Consider the following 25,454-nt stretch of genomic DNA (forward strand, 5'->3'; position numbering starts at 1 on the left):
GGACCATCTTCCATCTCTTTCAGTGTCATTTTATGGTGAAATGACATGAATCCATTCCTTTACGACAATCAGGATGTTTCGTAGTTGAAAATATTAATGCAAAACATTTGGAGGAGTGAATATCTTTTGCACCACTTTGGGAACGCATGAGCACGTTCATGTTATTTCTTTTCTTATATCTTATTTCTTCTTCTTAAAACATTATTGACGTGTTTAAAACAGTCAAATGTATCTGCAGCTTGACTTTTCTGCAGATAAACACTGACATTGTTCAGCTTTAGACTTTTTCCAGGCTGTTTAGAAGCTGAATTGACATCTGTGGCCTTTGGCTGTGGTAATGTGAACTTTTTGACCTTTTTTTTTGCTCAAATTTTGCTTATTGAAATTTGCACACTTCTGATGTGTCTTTGGATTTTTTAAACAGTATAAATTAGCCATTTTGTATAATCAGAGTGAGGAATCTCTTAGTGTGCTGCTGGGATTTATGGTTGGTTATTAGCATTAAATTACTGTAAATAATAGATTACTCAATGCAATAAATCACAAAGTAATTTTATGAAAATTTTTAATTATTAATGGAAGTAAACTGTTGTTTACTCATTAACAACTCCTAAAGTAATTGATTAATTACTTAAAGTTAATAATATATCACAAGTATGGGTATTGGAAAATGGCCCTTGTTGGACAAGGCCTTCCTCAGTAGAAATAAATGCACCCGAGGCGCTGGGTGCCCCATCCAAGATGGCGGCGCGCTGCAACGTCAGCTCCGGTAGGCAGCGCCAGTCAATGGGGCGTCTCTGTATATTATGTCTATGTCTATGTGAAAATCCAAAACTCTGTTATCCGGGAAGTCCCGACCCTCCAGTTTGTCTGCGACTTCAGGGGGCGTTTCTCCAGCTGGTAAATGTGGCCGAGCAGCATGTGAGCAAATGAGTTAAAATCCACAGCAACGGTAAAATGTTTCTGACACATGGAACTGCTGACATGTGATGGGGACAGAAGATCAAAGTCAGTTGACATTTAAAATGTTCCTTATGACACACTTAATGTTCTTCATGACGAAGGCAGCGGTAACCCCACAGTGCTTACAGACCCAACACCTTCGCAGGACAGAGCCAATTCTCGAGACTTCATCGTGAAAACTCAGTTTGACGTGAAAACAGCAGAACGACCACTCATCAGTGTTTACATAGGGAGTGTCCTGGCCAAGACAAGCAGCAGTACACTAAGGTTCCAGACAAAACAGGTACATAAAACAAATAAAACATATTGTTTCTAACTCTCTAGCGTATTTGTGCTTTTACTTTTGTCGGTACCGTTGAGGTTTGTTCAACAAAGTCTCCTCTAACTTCTGACTTGCTTTGTTAGACACGTTTATGCTCAATATCTTACTTTGCTCGACAGTGTAAGTCATGTGTTACGAGTTACCGACACAGACATTCTTGAGCGGACAGACATGTTGCAGTATCTTCACAACTGGGCTGGGCCATGTCACCAGAATGCAAGACGAGCGCCTTCGCAAGCGAATCTTCCATTGAGAATTGCAGACACCAAGGGAGCTACAACCTATGAAGCCCAACACATCGACACAGCCAGGATGAAACACGCAGCGGCAAGCGCCACACCACAAGCAGCAAATCAGCCTCTGCTGCATTTTTCTACTGGAGAACTACAACCTCGAGTCTGAGGATTCAAGGATTTGATGTTATTGTAGGAGCCATTTTATGGGTTTATTGTTTATTTCTGTTTGTATGTGTCCTCCTGATGACTGGCCATTTGTTTTGATTTTGTATTCGCCCACTAGGTGGAGCTAGGGCAAGGTGGAGGTTATAAAGCCTCCACCTAATCAATGCCAGGTGTGCAGGACAGGGGAGCAGACACAGTTTTGAACCGTTCCAGGGAAACGTGTCAGGGAGAGTGGCAGTAGGTAGGAAAGATTAAATGTGGACCATAGGAACTCAGTATTGGGCTGAGTGATTGCTGACTGGCATCAACTTTTGGACTGTGGAAAACCTCATTTAAATAAATGAATTGAAATATCCCAAGGAAACCTACGCATTGGACCTGATCATTGTTGCCTCTGAACGCGTTCGAAACAGTTCCCCCGTCCTCACTAGAGCAGCACCTTAAATAGGTTAAGGTGCCGCTATAGTTATGAAAACACAGTTTAACACATATTTGTCTCTGGTAGAATCTTTAAAATGCATGAGGTTATTCTCATCATGATTTCCATGGCATATATGGCAGATAGGTGTGGATCTAACGCTGCAAAGGGACTTGTTCAGGAAACCCTGGCTCAATCCTGATTTGTTGCTGAGATCTGATTTCTCTGCGTGATCGTTCACACTGCATTTTAAATACGACCTCCATCAGTCTGCAGTGGGATTATTATCCGGCCACAAAGTCAAGTGGTTGTGCAATAGGAGCCAACAAAATCCAGACAAAATGTGTAAACACTCAGCTTCATCTGTCTATAAAAGATGCCGTGCAAATTAAGGATATTTCAGATATTATGCTCTGCTGTTTGGCAGATTGTGACCACTTTAACACAAATTTAAGTAATCAGGGTGGGGCGAGATGTGAGGTATCGGCTTCTACAGGAGCAGCCGGATCAGGGCGACTTCTTCATTTCTCCTTGATTTCGTCATAATTCTTATGTGGTTTAGGTTTGAAGTTTCTTCCTTTCCATTCAAATAAATGTTTTTTACAGCCCTTTTCCATCTATTCTTGTCTTATGTTTTCTCTTATGTCTTCCTTTGAAGCACTTAAGATGGGGGGGGTCAATACTTACACCAAAATCAACATTTTCACAGCAAAGAATATATTTTATTCTTTAATGAAAAGCATGGATGATATGCAGTTAATTGAACATGTGTCAACAGTTTGGAAATGAAAAATTACATCGATCATAGGTCCATAGAAATCCTGCAGATACAGTATAAATCCTCAGCATCCTGGAAAGAAAAGTATTTAAAATTCCTCCCCTGTACCCCAGCATTTGAACGCATCGGTGTGACTCACAGCATTACCGACCAATCAGAGGCCACCATATAAAACATATATACCACATGGCATCAATTGACCAATCAGATTTCTCCATACTGAGTCGAATACAAACCGGAAGTCAGTCGCGTTATTTACTTTAGCCGATAAGTCGCTATATTTAGCGAAAAAATATGTATTTAGCCAAAATTAGACAGTGAAAAGTAGTGATGGACGTTATATACATATTTTATACGGCTTAGATCAACACGTCCGCTATTTTTTCGGCCGTCTTTTTTGAAAAATGACCGTCCAAATGACGGCTGGACGGCTTGCTGCTTAAAACTATGATTCAGAACACACTTAGGGAATTCTTTTTTAAACGGACATTAAAATAATCCCCCAAATGAGCAACTAAGTTAGAATTCACAGTAACAGTAAAATGTGTTTGACCTCCACATTCTTATTACCCGGCTGCTCCAACCATCAGCACCTCCAGACCACTGTGAGTTCACTGGTCCACTTTTGGCTCTTAATAAGTTTTTGTTTATGTTTGTTTGTTTTCAACCTACCTGAATATCATTACATTGAGCTTGTTCATCGGAGCTTTAATTCATTGCACCAGTTAGAAAACCTCAGTTTATTTAGTCTCAGTGAGGCCTGAGTCTGGATCACATGATTGGGTGTCACACCATACACCCTAGTGATTTATTTTTTAAATCTTCCTTAATGTGTGCTCTTACATTTGTTTTCTTGTGCGTGCAGAAAACGAAAGCGTGAAGAGCACCACGTGACACCGAGACTTCCCGGTCAGTGAAAGACTCCACACGTTTACTGTTCATGATAATAAAGAAAAATGTATTCTTCTGAACCTGATCTCATCATTTAACACAGTGAAAACGAGAAACAGGAGATGAAAATCGCAATTAATACTTCATGAAAATTCACATTTCACACAACAAACCACTTCTTTTAACAAACAAAAGTTTACAAACAAAGAAAAATATTTACCGTGTGTGCCCTTGAGCAGTTGTAGAAAGGTATTAAACTTCTCTCCTGCTCTACTCTCTCTCTCTCTCTCTCTCTCTCTCTCTCTCTCTCTCTCTCTCTCTCTCTCTCTCTCTCTCTCTCTCTCTCTCTCTCTCTCTCTCTACCTGATTAATCTGCCTGCCTTGCTTTGTAGCCCTGGCTCCCTCTGGTGGCCACAATGAGTTACTATTTTAACGAATTATTAACACATTTAATGACACGTTTACATATTTGATTCTAATTGTAATTAATTAATAATGTATTGAAATAATTATTTAATGGTGTATTAGTTCAATTCTGGTACTTATGGTCCTCCATATTAAGCAGAGAGAACTTTGATTCCTGTATTTCTGATCGGTTCCTGTGTTCTTGAGTTGTGGCGGTGTATCTTTGACTTCTGTGGCCAGTTTCAGTCCCACATCGACAAAAAAAGTGGTTAAAATCACCAACCACATCCTTCATTTTCTTAATAATTATTAATTAGTGTTTGTTTGTTGAACCTTTTCTGATGCTATTTAATGTTCCATAAGCCCTTGGTATATATATATATATATATGTTTTTTTATTATTATTCTCTCATATTTAGTTATAATACTCATTCTTGCATCTCCTCATAATGGTCATTGCTTTTATGTCTTTTAAATACAATTTCAGTCTATAGTTCTATTTTTCATCAATTCTCTATATCTGATGATCCATGGCTTCTCTGGATATTTTTGCTTTGTGTTTAATGCTTTTATTGAACATTTTTATCAATTAATGACACAAATATTTTTAATAATGACTATTTGATATTGGAAAATATCTGCTATATTGCTTTAAAATCAAAATGTTTCCTCAACCATATCCTAAGTGAGGTTTAAACAGCCTGGTTGGTGAACTCTATACTACAGAGGGATTCTATTTTGAAAGGACTTTTGGAATAATCTCCATTCATGTGATCGATTAGAAAAGCAAGCACTTTGAAAAGTTCAATTTAAAGAGATGTCTAAAGTTTTCCAGCATCAACAATAGTTTTTGTACACCCTAAACAATTACTGTTAATTTGCGGGCAATTTCCAACACTAATATACTGTATTAATGTAATATAATGTTGTACTGTGCTTTGCAATGTGTTGTGGGCTGCTCGATGTGAAGCAATAGCACACAGGCCTTCAACAGTAGGTTAATGTGATAAATTACACTCAACTACAGTATTTTTTTAAATAATGACAGTAGAATTTTGAGGGGTGGGTTTTTGTTTTTTTTATTTATTTCCCCCCAAATTATTCTATGGCTAATTTACCATACTGCTCTCCCTTCAAAGGAGTGAGTCCGTTAATGTAAGGCATGTAAGCTGAGGTTAATACTTATTCAGTAAAACAACTTTCACATGAGGTCTAATGATTTTTGGAATAAGACAGTTTTCTTTCTTTCTCATTTTGATTTGTTGCTGTTGTTGTTGTTTACAGTGCAAGGAGTTACACATGCACACACAGCAGTAGACGGTGGACCAAAACTATGAATTGACCAATAAATAAATAAATAAATTACATAGTTTTGGTGAAGATTTATCCCAACAAAACTGAGTAAAAACAACTGTGTGTGTGTGTGTGTGTGTGTGTGTGTGTGTGTGTGTGTGTGTGTGTGTGTGTGTGTGTGTGTGTGTGTGTGTGTGTGTGTGTGTGTGTGTGCGTGCGTGCGTGCGCGTGTGTGTGAAATATACTCACAGCATATGAAGATATGCTTGTTATTGGTGTTTGCATAAGAGCCGTCTCTCTCTCTCTCTGTTTCAAAATGTGAACATTTATTATTATGCCATATCATGTCTTTGTCAAAAGCATAATGCAAGGGTTAGGGTTAATAATATTTTTTATGTGTGAAAATTAGGGGAGTGATTATTAGAGGCGGACTTAGGCCTTCCTCCTTAGAAATAAATGCACCGGAGGCGCAGGGTGCCCCATCCAAGATGGCGTCGTGCTGCGACGTCGGCTCCAGTAGGCAGCGCCAGTCAATGAGGCGTCTCTGTACATTATGTCTATGTCTATGTGAAAATCCCAAACTTCGTGATCCGGGAAGTCCCGACCCTCCAGTTTGTCTGCGACTTGACTTCAGGGGGCGTTTCTCCAGCTGGTAAATGTGGCCGAGCAGCATGTGCACCCGCCCCCGACCCCACCCGTTTCATTTCCACTCTCAAGTCTCAACTTGAAGCGAGTTGTTGCGCCTGGCACATGTTGGAGGCTCCGGAGGACGGGGCTGCGTTCTGAGACCACCGCGACCCCACCCCCCCCCCCACTCCCATTCCCCGGTGGACTTTCTTTTCTCAACCCGGAGAGGTTTAACCCCCACCGGGACAATGAGTGAAAACAACATCTTCGAGATGGAGTCGGTGTGCGACGCGGACGAGCTGCAGGAGGACGCACAACTCAGCGTGATGGAGGAAATGGGTGAGCGAGACTTTAACTTTGTTTTATCTCGCTCGAGGACAAGAAACAAAAGTTACGAACACTCCTCAGGCTGCAGTACTTTTAGATATCGACTTTCCCCCTCATCCATTCATCCCTGCTGTATTTGACCTACTTTCCCTTCACGTTATTGTTGTTTACAGGGGCGTGGAAAGGATTTGGATGCGGGGCACCGATTGTACCAGGGGCACCCGGGGGTGGGAGGGAAAAAAACAAACGTCACGCTACAGAAGCTGCTGGTGCTATTTGCTTTAATGATGCTGGACCTCTCCAGTACAAGGATTTTGTTCACGCTCTGTCTTCTTCTCCGGTTTTGGTGTAGTTCTGTGGCAGAGTAACACCGCCCCCTATAGGCCTGGTATATGTAACACATCGTTTTGAGTCCTTTTTCATGGTGGACGGGTGAAGAAGGAAAAAAAGCTCGACGGGGCCTTAGTGTCACCCGTTCACCTCACATGAATGTTTTTGCACTGTGGGAGGAAACCCACACACATCAGGAGGACATGCAAACTCTACATAGAAAGGCCCCGGCCCGCATTTGAACCTTCTTGCTGTGAGGCAAGAGCACATATTTTCTTTTGTGTGTGTGTGGGTATGTGTGTATTACGTGTATTTATACCGCATCAATAAGCATCTCAAGGCACGTTTACGGAGTAAAAGTATTCCTCCTGGACAGGAAGGAACCTCTGCAGAAATGAGGCTCAGAGAGGGAGTCTGCCTGATCGGAGGGAGACTGAGGGCGTCAAGCAAAAAACAAATATGCAAAGTGATTTATAAAAGTAGAAAAATATACAGAAGCAACAGGTTGACTGTACAATATAAACACTGAGATATAAGAGGGGCTGTCAAACATAAGGCCCGCCTGCAAGAGGCTCCAATCCACCAAGTACATAGGTATTATTATATTACTATTTTCCCAGTCCAGCCCACTTCAGATTAAATTGGACTGTTTGCGTTTGACACCTTTGGTTTAAATGATCACTAATCTTAAACTGTCCATGTTGGATTCTTGTTTAAGAGACGAATTTGTTCAGTTTTAGCTGTTTCTGTGAAAACGAGCCTTTTGAAAAGGACTTTGAGGACCCACCATTTTCACAACAGCGCAGTCGTTCTCTGTATCAGCTGGCCGAATCGAACGTCTCTTCATCGCGCGGCGCTTGTACGTGCACAAGACAGTGGCAGTCGGTCATTTCCCACAAGCGGATCGAGTGTGCACCAATTTACCAAATCTTCTGCACACATTTTCAGTGTGATTTCCATTTAAAACTGGTCGGATTTCCTCATTCTTGGACACGTCGGAGGTGTGTATATTAGTTATCAGCATGAGAAGTTATTTCTTGAACTTATCGTCGCTGGAGGCGCTTGCGTCTCATGACAGTCATGTCGTTTGGATTCTTCACATTCCTGACGGTGTGAAGTGAAGCCGTCACTTTGCTGTTGGATGCACTTCACTGTAAAACAGATGTCGCCGTGCTGCAGTCGGTTTGTGGACGGGCCCGTTGAGAGGTTCTCCTGACCACGGGCGACCACCCACTGCGTTTCACACGGAACCATAGGGCAACACGCCAGAGTGCACTCTTCTTCTTTAATGGAGCCATTATCCCACTGTGATGAATTATTAATGTCCTGCTTATGGCACGGACCCTCCAAAAAACATCTTTTCACTCCAATTAAATGATTACGGTGGTCAATGAGTGAAGTTTGACAGCTCTCCGCACTGCGGACATGACACAGTTATTGCAGGTTAACAGATGTCATGGCCTGAAAATGTGTAGTCTGGAAACTTAATTGATGGTAACTGAATCTGCCCTTCATTACTGTTGTTGCAAAGCAAGCTTTCTGACGTTATCGTCTTTTACCATCGGATGAAAAGCATTTCCTGTGTCACTTCGCTCTGGCTTGTGGTTGATCTGGGTCATTAAAGGTTAAAAAAAACGTGCATCTGTTGCGTTGTTGTTAAGATTCTAGAACAATATTTATTTTTTTGGTTTGTTTCTTAACCAGATGTTGCGCAATAGCACTCTTTAGTTTGACGCTGACAAACACTTGCGTCATGGTGAGAAGGCCACTTATCTGTGGCTTTTGCCAGACGAGGAGCTTTAAGTGTTCAAAACCACAGACGCGGACCGAACGCCGGCTTTACTCGATGTTGGTTTAGTTTGCAGGCAACTGCAAGTGCACGGAATAGATCCTGCTTCTAATCCACCCTGCAGTCCGTCTTCGGTGTTCACTGGCAAGATACGGTTGCTTTGGTGTGTTTCAACCGTAACAATCAATTTATTTAACATCAAGAGCAAGTGCGACCTCAACGGAAAACTAATTCCTGAGCGGTCTGGGGATCGTGTGGGCAGATCCCAGCCCCGTCTCTCTGGCTCTCGTGTTGTGAAATTCCCCGGTGCAGAAAAGCATTTCCTGAGTCACGTTGGGAGGTTTCACTCGGGATGCCGTTGGAACTGAACCGCTAAATGTTAAAAGGTCTGGGGTCGAGAGGAGAAAGGAGAAGAAAGTCCCGATGGCTCCCCCCCCCCCCCCCCCCCCCATCTGATTTGGTTTGCCGTGTTGATGAGGAAGATGCACTCTGAAGAGGAAGTGGGAGTCTGGTGGGGGTGGTGGTGGTGGGCGGCGGCGGCGGCCTGCTTTTCAAAAGAGTCATTCCACTGACTCATGATGGGAGTTTCTCCAGGGTCTTTACGATGTGAGAAGTGCAACAAATAAGTGATGAGTTGGTTTTGGGCTGATCATTCACATTCCGTTAACTCTTTGTCTCTCTGCTGTGAAGATTCAGCGCCTTTGAGTTCAGACGGTTGTGTTTTCATGTGATCAGCTGTGATTCCGGTTTCTCGGCTGGTTACTATGGCCCATGTTTACACAACAGCGTCTGTCTACAATTTAGTCCTCATTCAGTTCCTCTCACTGTGGAAAGACAGCAGAGCTTCGCCACATGGGACGCTGTGCCGCTCTAAACTATTGGCAGATTGTACAGTAACACATTCAAGAGTTTCTGCTTTGGCGGAGTGTCTGCATGTGGAAACTGTGTCTTCAGCGTTTGGACAGTCGATGCAGTGGTGCGTGGCCCGTTCCCTCTCTTTTCCCTCTCGCAAGACAGCGCCGGGAGGGAGACGGAGCGAGCGGCAGTAAAACGGCAGCGTGACGTTTAGGGAAATGAATAACAGTTCTGCTGCTGCTTCACCATGCCAGAGGTCAGTTTCTCCGTGGAAGTGAGGAAACGTTTCCAGAGAAGACGAATGGGGGTGAAGGAGGAAAGAGAAAAACACAATAGAAAGTGTTTGTTAGATCGGGTCCGGTCTTGCTTTATGCTTCTCCACTGATAACTCCTCCTGTGCTCCGTTCCAGAGGTGTCAAAAACAATTTGCTTTGGTGGTTTGGCGACCTGGAGCCTCTTGTTGTGCCAGTTGTGGCCCGCAGGCCTCATGTTTGACACCCCAGTTCTGTTCTGAATCCTCGTGACATACCGAAGCTCACAGAACACAGGCGAGAAAGACAAAATGTTCCCGACATGCAAAGTTAGAGGCTGAGAAAAGGAGAGAAGATGTCCTCGCAGTATGAACCTACAGCAGCTCGCTTAGAAAATGTTTGTACAATAACAACAACAAACTGCACAGAACACACACAGTTACATGTTTCCCCACCCGGTTGATTCCTATGTGGTAATCTAACGGTTCTCTTGTTCCACAGTTTACCCGGAGGAGTTTTTACCAACATATCACAGTATTAAAGAAGGATCGACAGTCGCCAAAGCACAACAGGTGAGTCAGCGCTGTGAGGATGTCGACCAGCATCTAGGAAACTATTCTTTACACAGAATTACAGTTTTTATCATCACACTCGTTTCCTTGATTTCAAGGTGAAGCCACGTGTTTATGGGCAGAACGGATCAGTTTGTTGTTGGAGTTCAAGACATTCATGAATGAAAACACATTTTCAGACATGCTGAACGAGATATGCTTTGTGTGTGTTATGTGTGTATTTCTATGTGTTTGTATGCAGAGAGAGGTGTGTGTACATTGGGTATAGATTTATTTATTATTGGTATATGCACATTCATAAAATATGGATTTATTTACCGTGTGTGTGTGTAAATAGATTTTTTGGTATTTTATGTGTTTTAACATGTCTGGAAATAATCGATCATTAAAAATAAAATTTTCTTACAATCTTCTCTTCCTAACATGTAAAATGTTCTCAAAGCAAAAACTTGAAACAGTTTCTGAAGTTGTGGCTGCAGGTAACCTGCGATCAGCCAGCGCAGACAGGGCGGAGATCTTCTGTTTGTTGACTCTTCCCATTTCTCCCTCATGGCGAGCGGCGCTGCTTAAATAGACTCGTCAAGGTCAGCTCACCAGTATTTCTGCCGCGGCGGTTCCCCGTGGAGAGGCTCAGCATGTACAACACCATGGAGGAGGAAGTGTTCGAGTTCCAGGCCGCAGACTTACCTGACGAGCCCCGTTTCTGCCCGCAGGCGGAGTTCAACGGCAAACCCGACTCGCTGTTCTTCAACGACGGCGTGCGGAGGATCGACTTCATCCTGGTGTACGAGGACGAGGACAAGAAGGACTTCGAGAAGAGGCACACGTTCCAGAGGCGCAAAGTCAGTTTGTCGTTTCCTGTCGAGCGTGTGGATGAATCTGCTGCTTGAAGCTTTTGAAATGCTGCATGTTGCTCTCGTGTCATAGAATAGAGACAGAAGAAGAAATCTGGGTGAATGTGACCGTGTGAGACTGATAAAGTGGTTAAACAGCAGAATATAATGAGAAACTCTGTTACCGCTTAATACATTTTATAATCTATTAATGGAAAATTTAGTAATGGTTTCTTTCTTCTTCTTTTTTTTTGCTTAAATCACCACCCCGGTACGACCCGATATCGGTCAGAGGATGTCATGATTATATAAGTGGCTCGTCCATATTAACAAAAGGAGTTTTTATTTGCTCCTTTAATGATGCTTGGATATCAAACTACCCGTGACAAACGCAAATAGACTTTAATTTCTGAGCCGTCATAAAATGGAGAAGCTCATTTGTTTAATCTGTTTCCTGGAGGGAAGTTGGGGAAACATTGAGGCCGTGTTTACACGACAGCGGTGCTCAGAGCCTCTGAAAATGCAACGTTTTGAAAAAAGGCTTCCAAGGAGCAACTTTTTTGACAATGGTCCGACGCCGTCTCCGTGGAAACGCGGGAAAACGCGGTGTAGATGGCAGCAGCACTGCTACTGGTCCTACACGCCACGGTCGTAGTAACTGGTTGTTCTGCACATGCTCAGTAGATGGACAATCAGAACAATGTTTCCTCCGTCGTGTCATGACTCCTAGTCCATTATTCTCCTGGGACTTGCTAGTTTTATTTTGACAGTCTTCGTATTAACAATCCAACTTGGTGGTCTGTCCACTAGAATGTCCATGTCCTCCCATTGTTAATGTTTAGAGCGTTTTATTCTCTGCTACATGTGTGTGTGTGGTTTTATTACAATAACAAACAACGCCCACTAGAGGCCCAACATGAAAAATACATCGTTTTCAAAATGTTGTCACGTAAACGTGAAACTTTTCTGAAACAAAAACTATGCATTTTCAGTTGAAACGTCATGTAAACAGAACCTTACCCTCGCGGCCATGCTGTCAGGGGGAGTTTGTAAAAACACCCAGAATCCAACAGCTGTAGGAGGAGCTTTTTTGACGTTTCACTGAATTTTGCACCAGAAGTTTTCAATGAAATTGACTTCATGTGCAGATTGTCGTCATATAAACATTTTCATCATGTATCCTCTGCCCCACAACGAAGGAAAGTTTCAATTTAAAGGTTATTATGGCAATATCTTATCGGTTAGGGTTAGAAGAAACTGGGCCTTGAACTAAAATGTGTTTGACGCTGCTGGTTTCCATAAAGCATCACACCATAGATCCACTAAAGAGGAAAACAAGTTATGTTAGCAGGAAGGACACATTAACCCCTGTATTTAGGGACGTCTGCCTGCTGTCTTTCACAACAGGTTTACTGACAGACGCAACGATGTTTGTGAAGGCTTACAGCTCACAGTGTTGTAATTCCAAACCTCAGGTGGAGCAAAGCGCGATTTCAGTGTGTGAATAACTCTTTCCTGACGTGCATCACACAGAAAGAAGCTCAGGCAGCGAGACGCTGGCACGGAGGCATTTCCTCACTCGTTCTCGGCCCAAACCGAAGCGTTTCTGCAGTGAGCTGCTCTGCGTTATGTGCCAGGCACTCCCTTCACGTTGTTTTTCCAGAGCTGGCGTGGGTCAAACAGAAGTTACATCAGCCTTTTCTGCTTGAAGTCAGAAAGGCGCGGCGCGGAGCCCAAGGAAATGCCGCTGGACACTCGTCTTTGAATCATCCCGCGTTTGCAAGTCGATACATTGTAACGCCGACTTCACTCACTCTGGTCACAATGTAGCAACAGCTGGTCGCGTTTCCATGACGACGGAGCACAACATGGTTACAACAGCGGGAAAAGGAAGAATAAGAGGAAGAAGTTAACTAAGTGTGGCTTGTTCAATTGGTGGTAGTCACGCCGTTTAACTCTCAGGCATCTTGATGAACAGTTCTGTCCTTTTCCTCTTCATCAGCTCATTATTTCAGTTTTGTTTTTCATTAAAAAAATAATAAATTCAGGTAAAATTCTTTCTTTTGACAAACCCTTGAGACTTGGCGGGAAAAAAAACTCTAATCCACTTAATAATATTGCAATAAAAATAGTTTTGATTCATATGTTTAAAGTCCTGTTTAAACACTAGATCAGGGGTGTCAATAGAAAATGATTTACTGTCAACATTCATTGTACTCTAGTTTGTTTGCTGTGTAAATAATGTTATATTATGGGAATGCAAGATTCTCAATCTCATATTTTAATAAATGAGTCTAGAATGTCTTGAAATAAAGTTATCCTCTGTAAACAAAGTGCTGATTAAGTACACAGGGGTTTTTGTCCTTCACTTCTTTGTCGTCTTTAAACCCGTATGTGCTCTTTCTCATATTGTTTATTCTTCATGGTCTTCCATCACACAGACCAGCTCTCAGCAGCTGTTCAGTTTGGATCTAAAAGAGTTTGATTCCAGCTGTTTCTGCCCCTTCCTGCAGAGGCGGCGGGAGTATTTCGAAGCCAGCCTGATGAAGATGGGCATCGAGCTGGAAGCCACGCCGTCTGTAAGTGCAAACAACCGGGAGGCTGTTTTTCTTTCCGTCCGTCTTTTGTTCGATCTGAACTCTCCTCTGCAGGTGATTGACGAGAAGCTCACCTTCGTGAAGGTCCACATGCCGTGGGACGTTCTGTGCACGTACGCCGAGGTCCTGCACATCAAGCTTCCCATCCAGCTCAACGACCTGTCCTCCAGACCCTCCGCCTGGCGCTTCTTCTCCTGCGTCACCAAGTACTTCTACCCAAATGAAGAGCTGATCAGGAAGGAGGCCGAGTTCTTCACCGCCCCCTTTGAGAAGGACCGACTGGATTACTTCCTCGTGAAGGACCGAGATTTGTTCTTCACTGAGGCCATGAGGAGCAGAATGGCAAGTTGTTGCAGTTAGTGTTTCTCATTGGTTTATATTTGGGTATGAAGTTTCAACAGGTTATTGAGAATCTGGCTTGAAGCGTCCTACCAAAGCTTTACTGTTGATAACCACTGACAGGTTGGGGGTGTGCAACAGAAACCTTGTGTTTGTTGCTGTAGAGATAAATCTCACAAGTCCGATGATCTGGGCCGAATTGCCGAGCAGCAGTGAAAGCGACAGCTTTTATAGGCCCCGTTTCCACAACGACTTCAAGCGAAAACACAAAACTTTCATTGCGTTTTGGTGTCTGTTTACGCAACAGTGAAACGACGAGTCACTGAAAACACAACTTTTTGAAAATGCTCCAACTCTGTGAAGACGGTGAAAACGCTGCTACTTCACATGTTTGGCCACTAGTGGGTGCTGTTGGGGGCATTTACCCCCATTTCCACGAAGATGGAGCATTTTCACTTGAAATCGTTGTCGCGTAAACAAGGCCTTAGACTGATGCAGCAGGTGCTATATAAACCCAATAAACGTCCAATAATTCAGCTCAAATATTGTTGTTATGCACATATCTTCCTTTTTTGTCACGGTTCTGGACTTCAAATCAACATTTTCAGTTTTGGTTCCAGTCTCTCAGCAAAACATAGTATAAAGTGGCTTGATCACGGAAACGGTGCATCAGATAACAGAAGATCCATTAATAGACTTAATTACATCTTTTTGACAAATTGTAGCGCTGAGTCTGCAAACACTATTCAGAAGCAAAATCACAGATAATAAGCTGATTTGGGAACTCTTGATTCTGACTCCTCATTTTTAGAATAATGGCTACTTTAGGAACCCAGTTGTAGATACTTACTAAACTCAGAAAAGCTCACAGCTTCAGCTTTTGCTTTGTTGATGAGAAATCAAAAATATGCAAATTACAACTTCACAGTTAACTCTGGGCTCTTTTTATTCTCTTCTCAGGCCTTTTACATCCTGAGCCGAGCTCCTTATGAAGTACGAGGGAGTACAAAGAAGTTTGGTATCAATAAGCTGCTGGACACTGGCGTGTACAAAGCTGCGTATCCCCTCCATGATGTAAGCCAGACTCGGTTCCTGTCCAGTTTGCATGTTCTCCTTGTGTGTATGTGTGTGTGTGACTCATACACAGCTGGGATCAGCTGTAGCTCCCCAAAGTTCATCAGAATGATGGATTATACTAACTCCATGTTGGCCCATTCAGTCCAGGTTTAACGTCCAGTCCAAAGAAGAGAGCTGCCCCAGTGAGAGGTTTCTGCTGTATAACGAATGGGCTCATCCAAAAAGCTTCTACAAAATGCAACCGCTGGACCTCATCAGGTGCAGAAAGAATCAGTGTTTTTTTTTTGTGTTAGTTTTTTTTAAGAATATTTCTGTCATCTATTTAGACGTGAGAAAATTCAAAAAATTCTAAAAAATTGACTGTGTTCCTGTACATTTCTTTTTCTGAAGAAAGTATTATGGGGAGAAGATCGGCATTTACTTTGCCTGGTTGGGTTTCTACACCATCATGCTCACTCTGGCTGCTGTTGTGGGACTGGCCTGTTTCATTTATGGGTACAAAACTCAGGAAACCAGCACCTGGAGGTACTGTAAATCCAGCGGATACCAGTGTATCTGACTTTGAGTGGGAACGGCTGCTGTTTAACTTCTTTTTATTCATTCCTCTCTGTTAACACACACAGCAAAGAGGTGTGCGACCCCAACATCGGAGGAAAGCTAGTAATGTGCCCCCAGTGTGACTCGTGCAAATACTGGACGTTAAACAGCACGTGTGACACTTCCAAAGTGAGTCTGATTTTTAATGCATCTGTTGGTATTGTGTCGCGGAGCTCAGCTGATTGGTACAATGTGTGGAAAACCATTTTTGGGAAATCGTAAATGAAGAATGAATATTTGGATACAAACTCACCAAGATCTGTTTGGTTCTACATGTTTATAAAATTCCTGCAGGAGTCGTCCCACAGACAGACGTCTGTTTAAAAAACTGTTGGTTATGATCGAGAAATCAGGGCAAAGAAGAAACACCAACAAGAGATCAGTGGCTGAACATTGTGGAAAAAATCTTCTGATGGAAATTAAATTATTTTTTCCCATAAAACCTTCTTTAAAGTTGATAACATGAATGTATTTCCTAAGTGGCTTTGGTTCTTTGGTTTATATTGATGTTTGTATTTGAGCATTTGTTTTCTAAGAAAGGTTTGATTTAAACTCAACTTTTCTGTGTTCATGTATGTTAGAAAAAATACAAGTTTTGAATAAAGAAATGTAACTCTCTCTCTTTTTCTCTCTTTAGAAACTTTGCATATTTGACAACTTTGGAACTTTGGTTTTTGCCGTGTTCATGTCAGTTTGGGGTGAGTTTCAGGTTTTTATTTGCCCCTGCTTTTGTTCCACAGGGTAGAAATGACGACCGGCTGTATTTATAGCACGTTTGTTCCTCATTCAGAACTCTTCATTTTGACCTCCTCTCGCCTGCCCCCGCCTTGTTTTTTCCTGCAGTGACCTTGTTCCTGGAGTTCTGGAAGCGTTACCAGGCAGAGCTGGAGTACCAGTGGGACACGGTGGAGTTTCTGGAGCAGGAAGAGCCGCCTCGTCCAGAATACGAGGCCAAATGCATCCACGAGAGGAAAAACCCCGTCACAGGGGCAAGTCACACACTTCCTTTCTGTTTTGTTTTCCTAACGTACCACACAGACCGGAATCTGGTGAACCATCGGTATTCTATCATGAATTTAAACAAAGACTTTTGAGTTTTAACATGTTGCTGAAAACTTTCTCATTAAATTGTGTTTTAGGTGAAAGAAAAAGTGCCGTTTACGAGCTGTGGGCGATGCGTTCGGGTGTCCATTGGAATGGGGACCGTCTTATTCTGGGTAACGCATTTACTTTATTTCTGATGATACTTTCATGAATCACAAGTTATTTTGTAACACAGGTTTTCTCCTCGTGTTGATTATACTTTCACATTAACTCAAAAACTTCCTCAGACATTCAAAATCAGGTTAAAACCTGCAGAGACACCTTGATCCTGCAGTGGCTCCCTAAATGTTTCACAAAAGTCCATCCATCCATCCATTATGTACCACTTATCTGGGGCCGGGTTGCGGAGGGTCTAAGCAGGGATGCCCAGACTTCCCTCGCCCCATACACTTCCTCCAGCTGTTTTGGTGGGACCCCAAGGCGTTCCCAAGGCCAGCCGAGAGACATAGTCACTCCAGCATGTCCTAGGTCTGCCCCGAGGCCTCCTTCTGGAGGGACATGCCTGGAACACCTCCCTGCCCGAGCCACCTCAGCTGGCTCCTCTCGATGTGGAGGAGCAGCGGCTCTACTCCGAACTCCTCCCTGGTGACTGAGCTTCTCACCGTATCTCCAAGGGTGCGCCCAGCCACCCGACAGAAGAAACTCATTTCATCCACTTGTATCCGCTATCTCGTTCTTTCGGTCATGACCCAAAGCTCATGACCATAGGTGAGGGAAGGAATGAAGATCAGCCGGTAAATCAAGAGCCTCGCCTTTTGACTTAGGTCCTTCTTCACCACGACGGACCGATACAGCGACCGCATAACTGCAGACGCTGCACCAATCCGCCTGTCGATCTCACGCTCCATCTTCCCCCCACTCGTGAACAAGACCTCGAGATACTTGAACTCCTCCACTTGGGAAAAGGGCTCTCCACCGACCCAAAAGGGGCAAGTAACCTTTTTCCAGTCGAGAACCATAGCCTTGGATTTAGAGGTGGTGATCCTCATCCCAGTTGCTTCACACTCGGCTGCAAACCGCACCAGTGCACGCTGAATCCCCCTGTAGTTGGAACACACCCTCCGATCCCCCTTCTTAAAAACAGGGACCACCACCCTGGTCTGCCAGTCCAGAGGTACTGTCCCTGACCGCCACGCAATGTTACAGAGACGTGTCAGCCACGACAGTCCCTGTACATCTAGAGACTTAATCAACTCAGGGCGAATCTCATCCACTCCCGGTGACTTCAGCTTGGGTAATGGACGAGTCTACCTCTGAGAACCCAGCCTCTGCTTCGTCAGCGGAAGACGTGATGGTGGGATTGAGGAGATCCTCGAAGTATTCCTTCCACCGCCCGACGACATCCCCAGTTGAGGTCAACAGCTCCCCACCTCCACTGTAAACAGTGTTGGCGAAAAACTGCTTCTCCTTCCTGAGGCGTCGGATGGTTTGCCAGAATTTCTTCGGGGCCGACCGGTAGTCCTCCTCCATGGCCTCCCCGAACACCTCCCAGACCTGAGTTTTTGCTTTCACCACGGCCCTGGCTGCCGGTACCTGTCAGCTGCCTCGAGAGTCCTATGAACTCACAACGCCCGATAGGACTCCTTCTTCAGCTTGACGGTATCCCTTACTTCCGGGTTCGGGGGTTGCCTCCACGATAGGCACCAGAGACCCTGCAAGGAGTTGAAGACTGCGCAGACAGAGGGCTCGGCCAGGCGTTCCCAGCAGACCCTCATGACACGTTTGGGCCTGGCGGCCTCCTCCCCGCCCAGCGCATCCAACTCACCACAGGGTGGTGATCAGTTGACAGCTCTGCTCCTCTCTTCACCCGGGTGTCCAAGACACGTGACCAGAGATTGGGTGACACGACCATAAAGTCTATCATCGACCTCCGACCTAGGGTGTCCTGGTGCCACGTGCACTTATGGACACCCCTGTGCTCGAACATGGTGTTCATTATGGCCAAACTGTGACAAGCACAGAAGTCCAATAACAGAACACCACTATGTTTCAGATCGGGGAGGCCGTTCCTCTTAGTCACCTCTTTCCAAATCTCACTGTCGTTGCCCATGTGGGAGGGGAAGTCCCCCAGTAGGACAATGGAGTCCCCAGTTGGAGCACTATCCAGCACCCCTCCCAGGGACCCCAAGAAGGTTGGGTACTCCGCACTGCTGTTCGGTCCATAGGCAGAGACAACCGTCAGAGACCTGTCCCCTACCGCGACCCTCTTGTTCACCGGGGTGAACTCCAACACATGGCGGCTGAGCTGTGGGGCAATAAGCAAGCCCACACCAGCCTGCCACCTAAAAAAAACACATCAAGCAAATCCTCTCCCCTTCTCTCAGTGAACTTTGACCCCTTGATCCAGGATCATTGTATTTCCTCCTTCAGATTATGTTGATCCTGGCCTCCATCGTGGCCATCACCGTGTACCGCCTGGTCGTCTTCATCACCTTCTCGGCCAAACTGCGAAACAACGACCTGAAGGATCTGGAGCCCATCAAGGAGTACGTGACGCCTCAGATGGCCACGTCTGTCACCGCCTCCATCATCAGTTTCGTCGTCATCATGATTCTCAACATGCTCTACGAGCGAGTCGCCATCTGGATCACAGACTTCGGTGAGTTTAACTCTGACTTTTGTTTGTTTGTGTGTTTGTTTATTTATTTGCTGAAAGTGGAAGCAGAATTTGCACATCAATGCACTTTCCACTTTGAAATCAACACCTCCATGATCGGAAAGGAGCAGCAAGGAGAAAATATTTCTTACATTATATTCCCCTTACTTGAAAAATTCAAAAAAGATGATCCGATATCAGGTCAGGGTGTCTTTGTTGATATAATTACTCGACCTGCGCATGCGCGAGATGGAACATCCAGTGCTTAAAGCACCGCCTCTGGCAGTCATCCAGGTTTCATATGAAAACAAAAGTTACGTATGTAACTACTGTTAGTAGTTACATACGTAACTTTAGATCTCTACTACTTATTTATTTTAGTTCTTCTACCGAGACTTTTTCCCTTCATATAATTTCTTGTCGAATCTCAGAGCTCCCTCGGACCAAGACGGACTACGAGAACAGCTTGACTCTGAAGATGTTCCTCTTTCAGTTCGTCAACTACTACTCCTCGTGTTTCTACATCGCCTTCTTCAAAGGGAAAGCTGTCGGTTACCCCGGACAGCCGGTTTATCTCTTGGGGAAATACCGGAATGAGGAGGTAAAGTTTCATTTGTCAGTTGAAGGGCGATTTGTTATGCACGTCCTACTAACGTGTCTAAAGTACACGCTGCTTTGAAAAGTTTGTGTCGCTTCCTGTGTCGATATCTCAGATGTGTTTTGATGCAAAATTGAGAAAAAACATCTTGTTTCACTCTTGAACTTATTGATTAAGATACTTTAGTCGTAGAAGGGTAGAATCAAATAAGTTCATACTTCTTCAATTTATTTGCCAGTTACTTTTATGTACAGCTTCTTGAAGATCCGTGCAGCAGTTGCACGCTCGCTCTCTCATGCACAGTGGTCAAGCGCAGTGCGTCTCTTAAAGGGGCCACACACACACACACCCCCACACACACACACACACACACACACACACACACACACACACACACACACACACACACTCCGATAACAAAAGTTTTATCGAAATGTTTTCTTGCAGTATATGTGGCAGTGCCTTAAAAGAACTAATTTTGAATGTCGGTACATCACAATGTAGGAATGTTGTTCAAATAGCATCTGTGGAAAAAAATAAATGTGTGTATTGGCCTAAGTACTCGGTATCGGTGGGTACTCAATTGCAAGTACTCATACACGACTCATTTTGGAAAAAAGTGTTATCGGTGCATCCCTACATAGCTTCCACTTATTTAATAATCAATTAATTTAAGCATGTTAGACTATTATATTAAGACTAATTATCTGTTGAAAAGTTATAAGTAAATGACAAATATATTTTCTTAAATATTACAAAGTATGATCATGATTTTTGAAGGATATTGTTCAAAATATGACAAATATATACAGATATATTTATTCTATCAAAATAAACTAAATCATTCAGTTTTTGGTCCATCAACACGTGACGTTTGACCATATCAAAAATATAAATACACATATTAAAATTCACATATTCATCTAACTGACTTGTGATCTGTGTGGTACCCTCGCAGTGTGATCCCGGCGGCTGTTTGATCGAGTTGACGACTCAGCTGGCGATCATCATGGGTGGAAAAGCCATTTGGAACAACATCCAGGAGGTTTTACTCCCGTGAGCACTCCGGATCGCTCTCGTTTTTAAGTGGAGTGGTACAAATGATGTTTCCCGCTGCTCTTCCTGTGTGTGACGACATCTGTTGCTCCTCAGGTGGGTGAAGAATCTGATATTTCGTTACTGCACGCAAGCGGCCTCGGAGAAAGTGACTCCTCGCTGGGAACAGGACTACCTGCTGCAGCCAAGTTCAAAACAGGGACTGTTCTACGAATATCTCGAGATGGGTGAGGGTCTTCGATTCGTGCGGGAGCCTTCGTGCCATGAAATCTCCCGATCGGCGTCTGATGGTCATTTGCTTCTGTCTCGTTCGTCCCAGTCATCCAGTTTGGGTTTGTCACCCTGTTTGTGGCCTCCTTCCCTCTGGCTCCGGTCTTGGCTCTCCTCAACAACCTGTTTGAGATCCGGGTGGACGCCTGGAAGATCACCACTCAGTTTCGTCGCATCGTGCCAGAGAAAGCCCAGGACATCGGGGCCTGGCAGCCCATCCTGCAAGGAGTCGCCATCTTGGCTGTTGTCACGAATGTAAGTTCCTCTTCGGGGATTTCTAGAGATATAAACATGTGAAAGAAGAAAACAAGGTGAAACATTTTCTAGAATCTCGATGAGACGTCAGTACGTTTTCCTTTTGTTTGTTAAGACTCCTGAGAGCTCGGATCTCTATAAAGTCTGTCTAATTTCAAGTAAAAAGAACTGAAAGGTAAATACAAAAATGAAAATAAACTCAGTCTCAAGAGTCCTCCTCATTATGGTCCTAGGATAGATCCAAACGTTCCACATAGGTGATAAATGGCCTCGATATAGATTCAAACAAGTCATTTTTTCCTTTCAGGAGATATGTAATTCGTTCCAGTGGTAGAATTGACAACATCTCTTCAGCCCGTTGTCCAATACCTTGAGTCTTACAGCTTTTCCAGTTCAGTGCAATCAGACGTTTGGTTTGTAGTATACCCATGTCAATAAGCGCCCGATCAGATTTAGTATATTTAGTATGTTTGAGATAAATTCCCCAAATAAAAAAAGCAGGTTCCTGAGTTAAGCCTTTTGAGATAATGACTTTTAAATTTTGAGTAACTGCATCCCAAAATTAATGAATTAATCTACATTCCCAAAGGCAGTGGAACCCTGTACCATTTTCTTTATTACACTTAGTACAAGTACCTGGGATGTCAGGGTTGTACTTATTCAATTTAACTAGAGTGATGTAAACTCTCATCAACCATTTATATTGTAGAATCTTTAACCTTGAGTTAATAGTTTGTTTTGGGGCTTTTATACAAACAGAATGCCATCCTTCAAGAGACAGATTTATTTCTGGGTCCTTTCTCCACGCCTTCAGTTTAAGAGTTGAGTTCTCTGAAGAGTTTGACACCAGTAGATTATAAGATTCTGAGATTGCTCTTTTTTTAAAACTGTCTTCAGGGATTAAGACCTCTAATTTAGATTTCAGTGGTTTTAAAAGATTGCTTTCTTGAAGTTTTCTTAAAATGAGTGCTTAATGAGATAGCAAGGTTGTTTCTCAGTAGGACAGTATGCATGCAGCAGCTCTTTGTATTGGAGTGGCCAGAATCCTTTTAACAGCTGGTTTTCCTGCTCGATGTCTCCAACAGGCCATGATCATCGCCTTCACGTCAGACATGATTCCTCGGCTGGTCTACTACTGGTCCTTCTCCGTGTACCCGTACGGAGAGCACCCGACCAACACCATGGAGGGCTACATCAACAGCTCCCTGTCCGTCTTCAACATCGCCGATTTCAGCAGGAACGTGCGCAACATCAACATTTCCATGCCTTCCAATTTCACCACATGCAGGTACGCAGACGTTTACATATGTTTTACATTGACAGAGATAAATCACTGTTGTGGTGTTAATCTTTTTAAAACCTTTTCCTCCTCAGGTATCGAGATTTCCGGTTTCCTCCGGGGCACCACAGAGAGTACGAGCACAACGTTTACTACTGGCATGTGATTGCTGCCAAAATGGCTTTTATAATCGTGGTTGAAGTGAGTACATCAGGAATCTCTTGGCCCGTTTACACGACAATGTTTTCAAGTCAAACTACTAATCATCATGTCCACCCTTCCAGTGTACATTAAGATACTGTATGCACTGCTGTAACATATCTGGTCCAGGCCCCTTAAACATTGTAGAGGCCGACAAACCGACAATCTAAACTGCGTTAATCGGCTCGCATGTTGTCGACAAAGCGGGAAAAACACGATTCAGTTGCTGTCCAACTTCCAGGTCATTCCCGGACTTCGGTCGTTCCTTTTCTGGTAGAAGATTGTGTTCATAAAAGTGTTTCGCTGCTTGTAAATGAGTAGCAGTGTTATGGTAATCTAATTTTATTCCATTTAAATGGAATTTTGTCTCAGGCTTTGTAAAAGTCTTGCACCTCCCGTCCACCGGAGAAAACACAAAACCTTCGTAGTGTTTTGTGTGTCAAACAAAAAAACTACGATGCTCGGAGTCACTGAAAACACAACTTTTTGTGAACTGCTCCCGAGGTGGAACTTTCCAGAAATGCGCTTACTCGATCGTCGTGTAAACCACGTAACTTTTTGAAAACGCTTTTGCTCCGTCTGTGTGAACAGCATGCACCACCTCAGTCGTAGTGACTAGTTGTTCTGCACATGCTCAGTAGATGGACAATAAGAACAATGTTTGTTCCGTCGTGTCATGACTCCCAGTCCATATTCTCCTGGGACTTGGTAGTTTTATTTTGACAGTCATGTTCTTTTTTAAATTTTCTTTTTTCTCCCTCACAGCACATTGTTTACTTCACAAAGTTCATCCTCTCCTACGTCATCCCCGACGTCCCGTACGCCGTCAAAGAACAAATGAAACGGGAGAAATACCTGACGCAGGTCATCCTCCACGAGACCAACCTGAAGCTGGTGACCAGGCGTCTGATACCGGCCCAGGACGACGACGTGAGCCGCACAGACGCAGAGATCACAAGGGAGGAGATGGACCTTGACTTCTGACCTGAGATAAACGTGTACGAACCTGTTTGTGTCTCTCTGCTCAGTGTTTGTTGACAGCCACATTTAAGACGCGACATAATTCAGATCTGAAACGTGATTTGGACATTTTCATTTTTAATGAAAAGTGATTTGAAAGAAAAAAGTAGAAACCACTGTTGTCTTCATCTTTAACCACTGTGTTCTCTTTGTAGACCATCTTCCATCTCTTTCAGTGTATTTTTATGGTGAAATGACATGAATCCATTCCTTTACGACAATCAAGAGGTTTCGTAGTTGAAAATATTAATGCAAAGCATTTGGAGGAGTGAATATCTTTTGCACCACTTTGTGAACACATGAGCACTTTCATGTTATTTCTCTGGCTCTTAAAACATTATTGACGTGTTTAAAACAGTCAAATTTATCTGCAGCTTGACTTTTCTGCAGATAAACACTGACATTGTTCAGCTTTAGACTTTTTCCAGGCTGTTTAGAGGCTGAATTGACATCTGTGGCCTTTGGCTGTGGTAATGTGAACTTTTTGACCTTCTTTTTTGCTCAAATATCCTTTGTTGAGATTTGCACAGAACAAAACTTTTTGGCCTTCTGATGTGTTTTTGGATTTTTAAAACAGTATAAATGTGCCTTCATTTTGTATAATCAGAGTGGTGAATCTCGTAGTGTGCCTTACCTTGACTCTCCGTCCATTGGACTGCATGCGAGAAGAGCTCAGAGCTTCCTCACACAGGTGATGGATGCACTGCTAAATATCAGTATTACCAAATACAAATTGGCACCACTTTTCAATGCAATGTTGATTTTCTGACATCACGTGTCTTCAAAGGTTACACAAATGAGGGTATACCAGTTATTGTATGCATGAACTGACTTTTCACTGCATTTTCTAAAGACATTTGCCTCTTTATTGTGTATTTTAAGCTTTATATTTTGTTACTTGAGGGACAGTTTACCTTTGAGGTAGATCTGTCTTACAAATAAAGCAACTTGTGTGTCTGAAATGCTTGTGAAGATGTTTGGTTGTGCACAGTGTGCACAGCTCCGGCACTGTGTTTTACGTATAAAGATCGTCTGCAATGACCATGTCACTGTATATTATACATTCTGCTCATACACAATGTATTTACCCTCTCTTTCACAGAAAAACTTGTTAAAGTGCTTGACAGTGTCTTGAACATTGGAGCTATTACCACTGTCTATGTGAGCATGATGTGATTATATATCTGTACTTATTGTTTTTGTACAATATTGCCAATAAACATTTTTCTATAAGTCTTGTCTGATAATGTTTCAACATATATTCCAAATGTTCACACCACAACTGAAGAAAATGTGATTGTTCGTGTAGTTTGTGCATTTTCTTTGTTCTTTTCAGCAATTTTTCTGAAGCTATAAAAGTGTATTTATATTCCATTAACTGGTCTGGATGCTATGCATCATTCATGGATT

General features: G+C 43.3%; 1 protein-coding gene across 2 annotated transcripts; it reads left to right on the plus strand.

Moving 5' to 3' along the window:
• The first annotated feature begins 6,179 nt into the window (after positions 1-6,179).
• On the plus strand, positions 6,180-25,276 carry LOC308127183 (anoctamin-6-like). 2 transcript variants are annotated; one of them, XM_080492043.1, is made up of 20 exons: positions 6,180-6,437; positions 10,152-10,222; positions 10,936-11,064; positions 13,569-13,634; positions 13,707-13,994; positions 14,952-15,065; positions 15,211-15,326; positions 15,459-15,593; positions 15,692-15,794; positions 16,303-16,363; positions 16,509-16,654; positions 16,805-16,882; positions 19,140-19,368; positions 19,797-19,966; positions 20,922-21,019; positions 21,116-21,246; positions 21,339-21,544; positions 22,630-22,832; positions 22,919-23,024; positions 23,790-25,276. In XM_080492043.1, the coding sequence occupies exons 1-20, from the start codon at positions 6,347-6,349 to the stop codon at positions 24,006-24,008; spliced, it is 2,760 nt and encodes a 919-aa protein (XP_080348169.1). In that variant the 5' UTR covers positions 6,180-6,346; the 3' UTR covers positions 24,009-25,276. The 2 variants fall into 2 exon arrangements, with proteins under 2 accessions (XP_080348169.1, XP_080348170.1); XM_080492044.1 differs by having other exon boundaries at positions 15,459-15,563; positions 23,790-25,275.
• Positions 25,277-25,454: the final 178 nt, after the last annotated feature.

This window comes from Lipophrys pholis (assembly GCF_963383615.2).
Source record: "Lipophrys pholis genome assembly, chromosome: 22".
NCBI classification, from domain to species: domain Eukaryota; kingdom Metazoa; phylum Chordata; class Actinopteri; order Blenniiformes; family Blenniidae; genus Lipophrys; species Lipophrys pholis.

Coding starts and splice junctions, on each gene's coding strand:
- LOC308127183 (XM_080492043.1), top strand. CDS start 6,347: ATGAGTGAAAACAACATCTTCGAGATGGAGTCGGTGTGCGACGCGGAC. Junction 19,369..19,796: donor CATCTGGATCACAGACTTCG/GTGAGTTTAACT, acceptor GTCGAATCTCAG/AGCTCCCTCGGACCAAGACG. Junction 23,025..23,789: donor CTTTTATAATCGTGGTTGAA/GTGAGTACATCA, acceptor TCTCCCTCACAG/CACATTGTTTACTTCACAAA.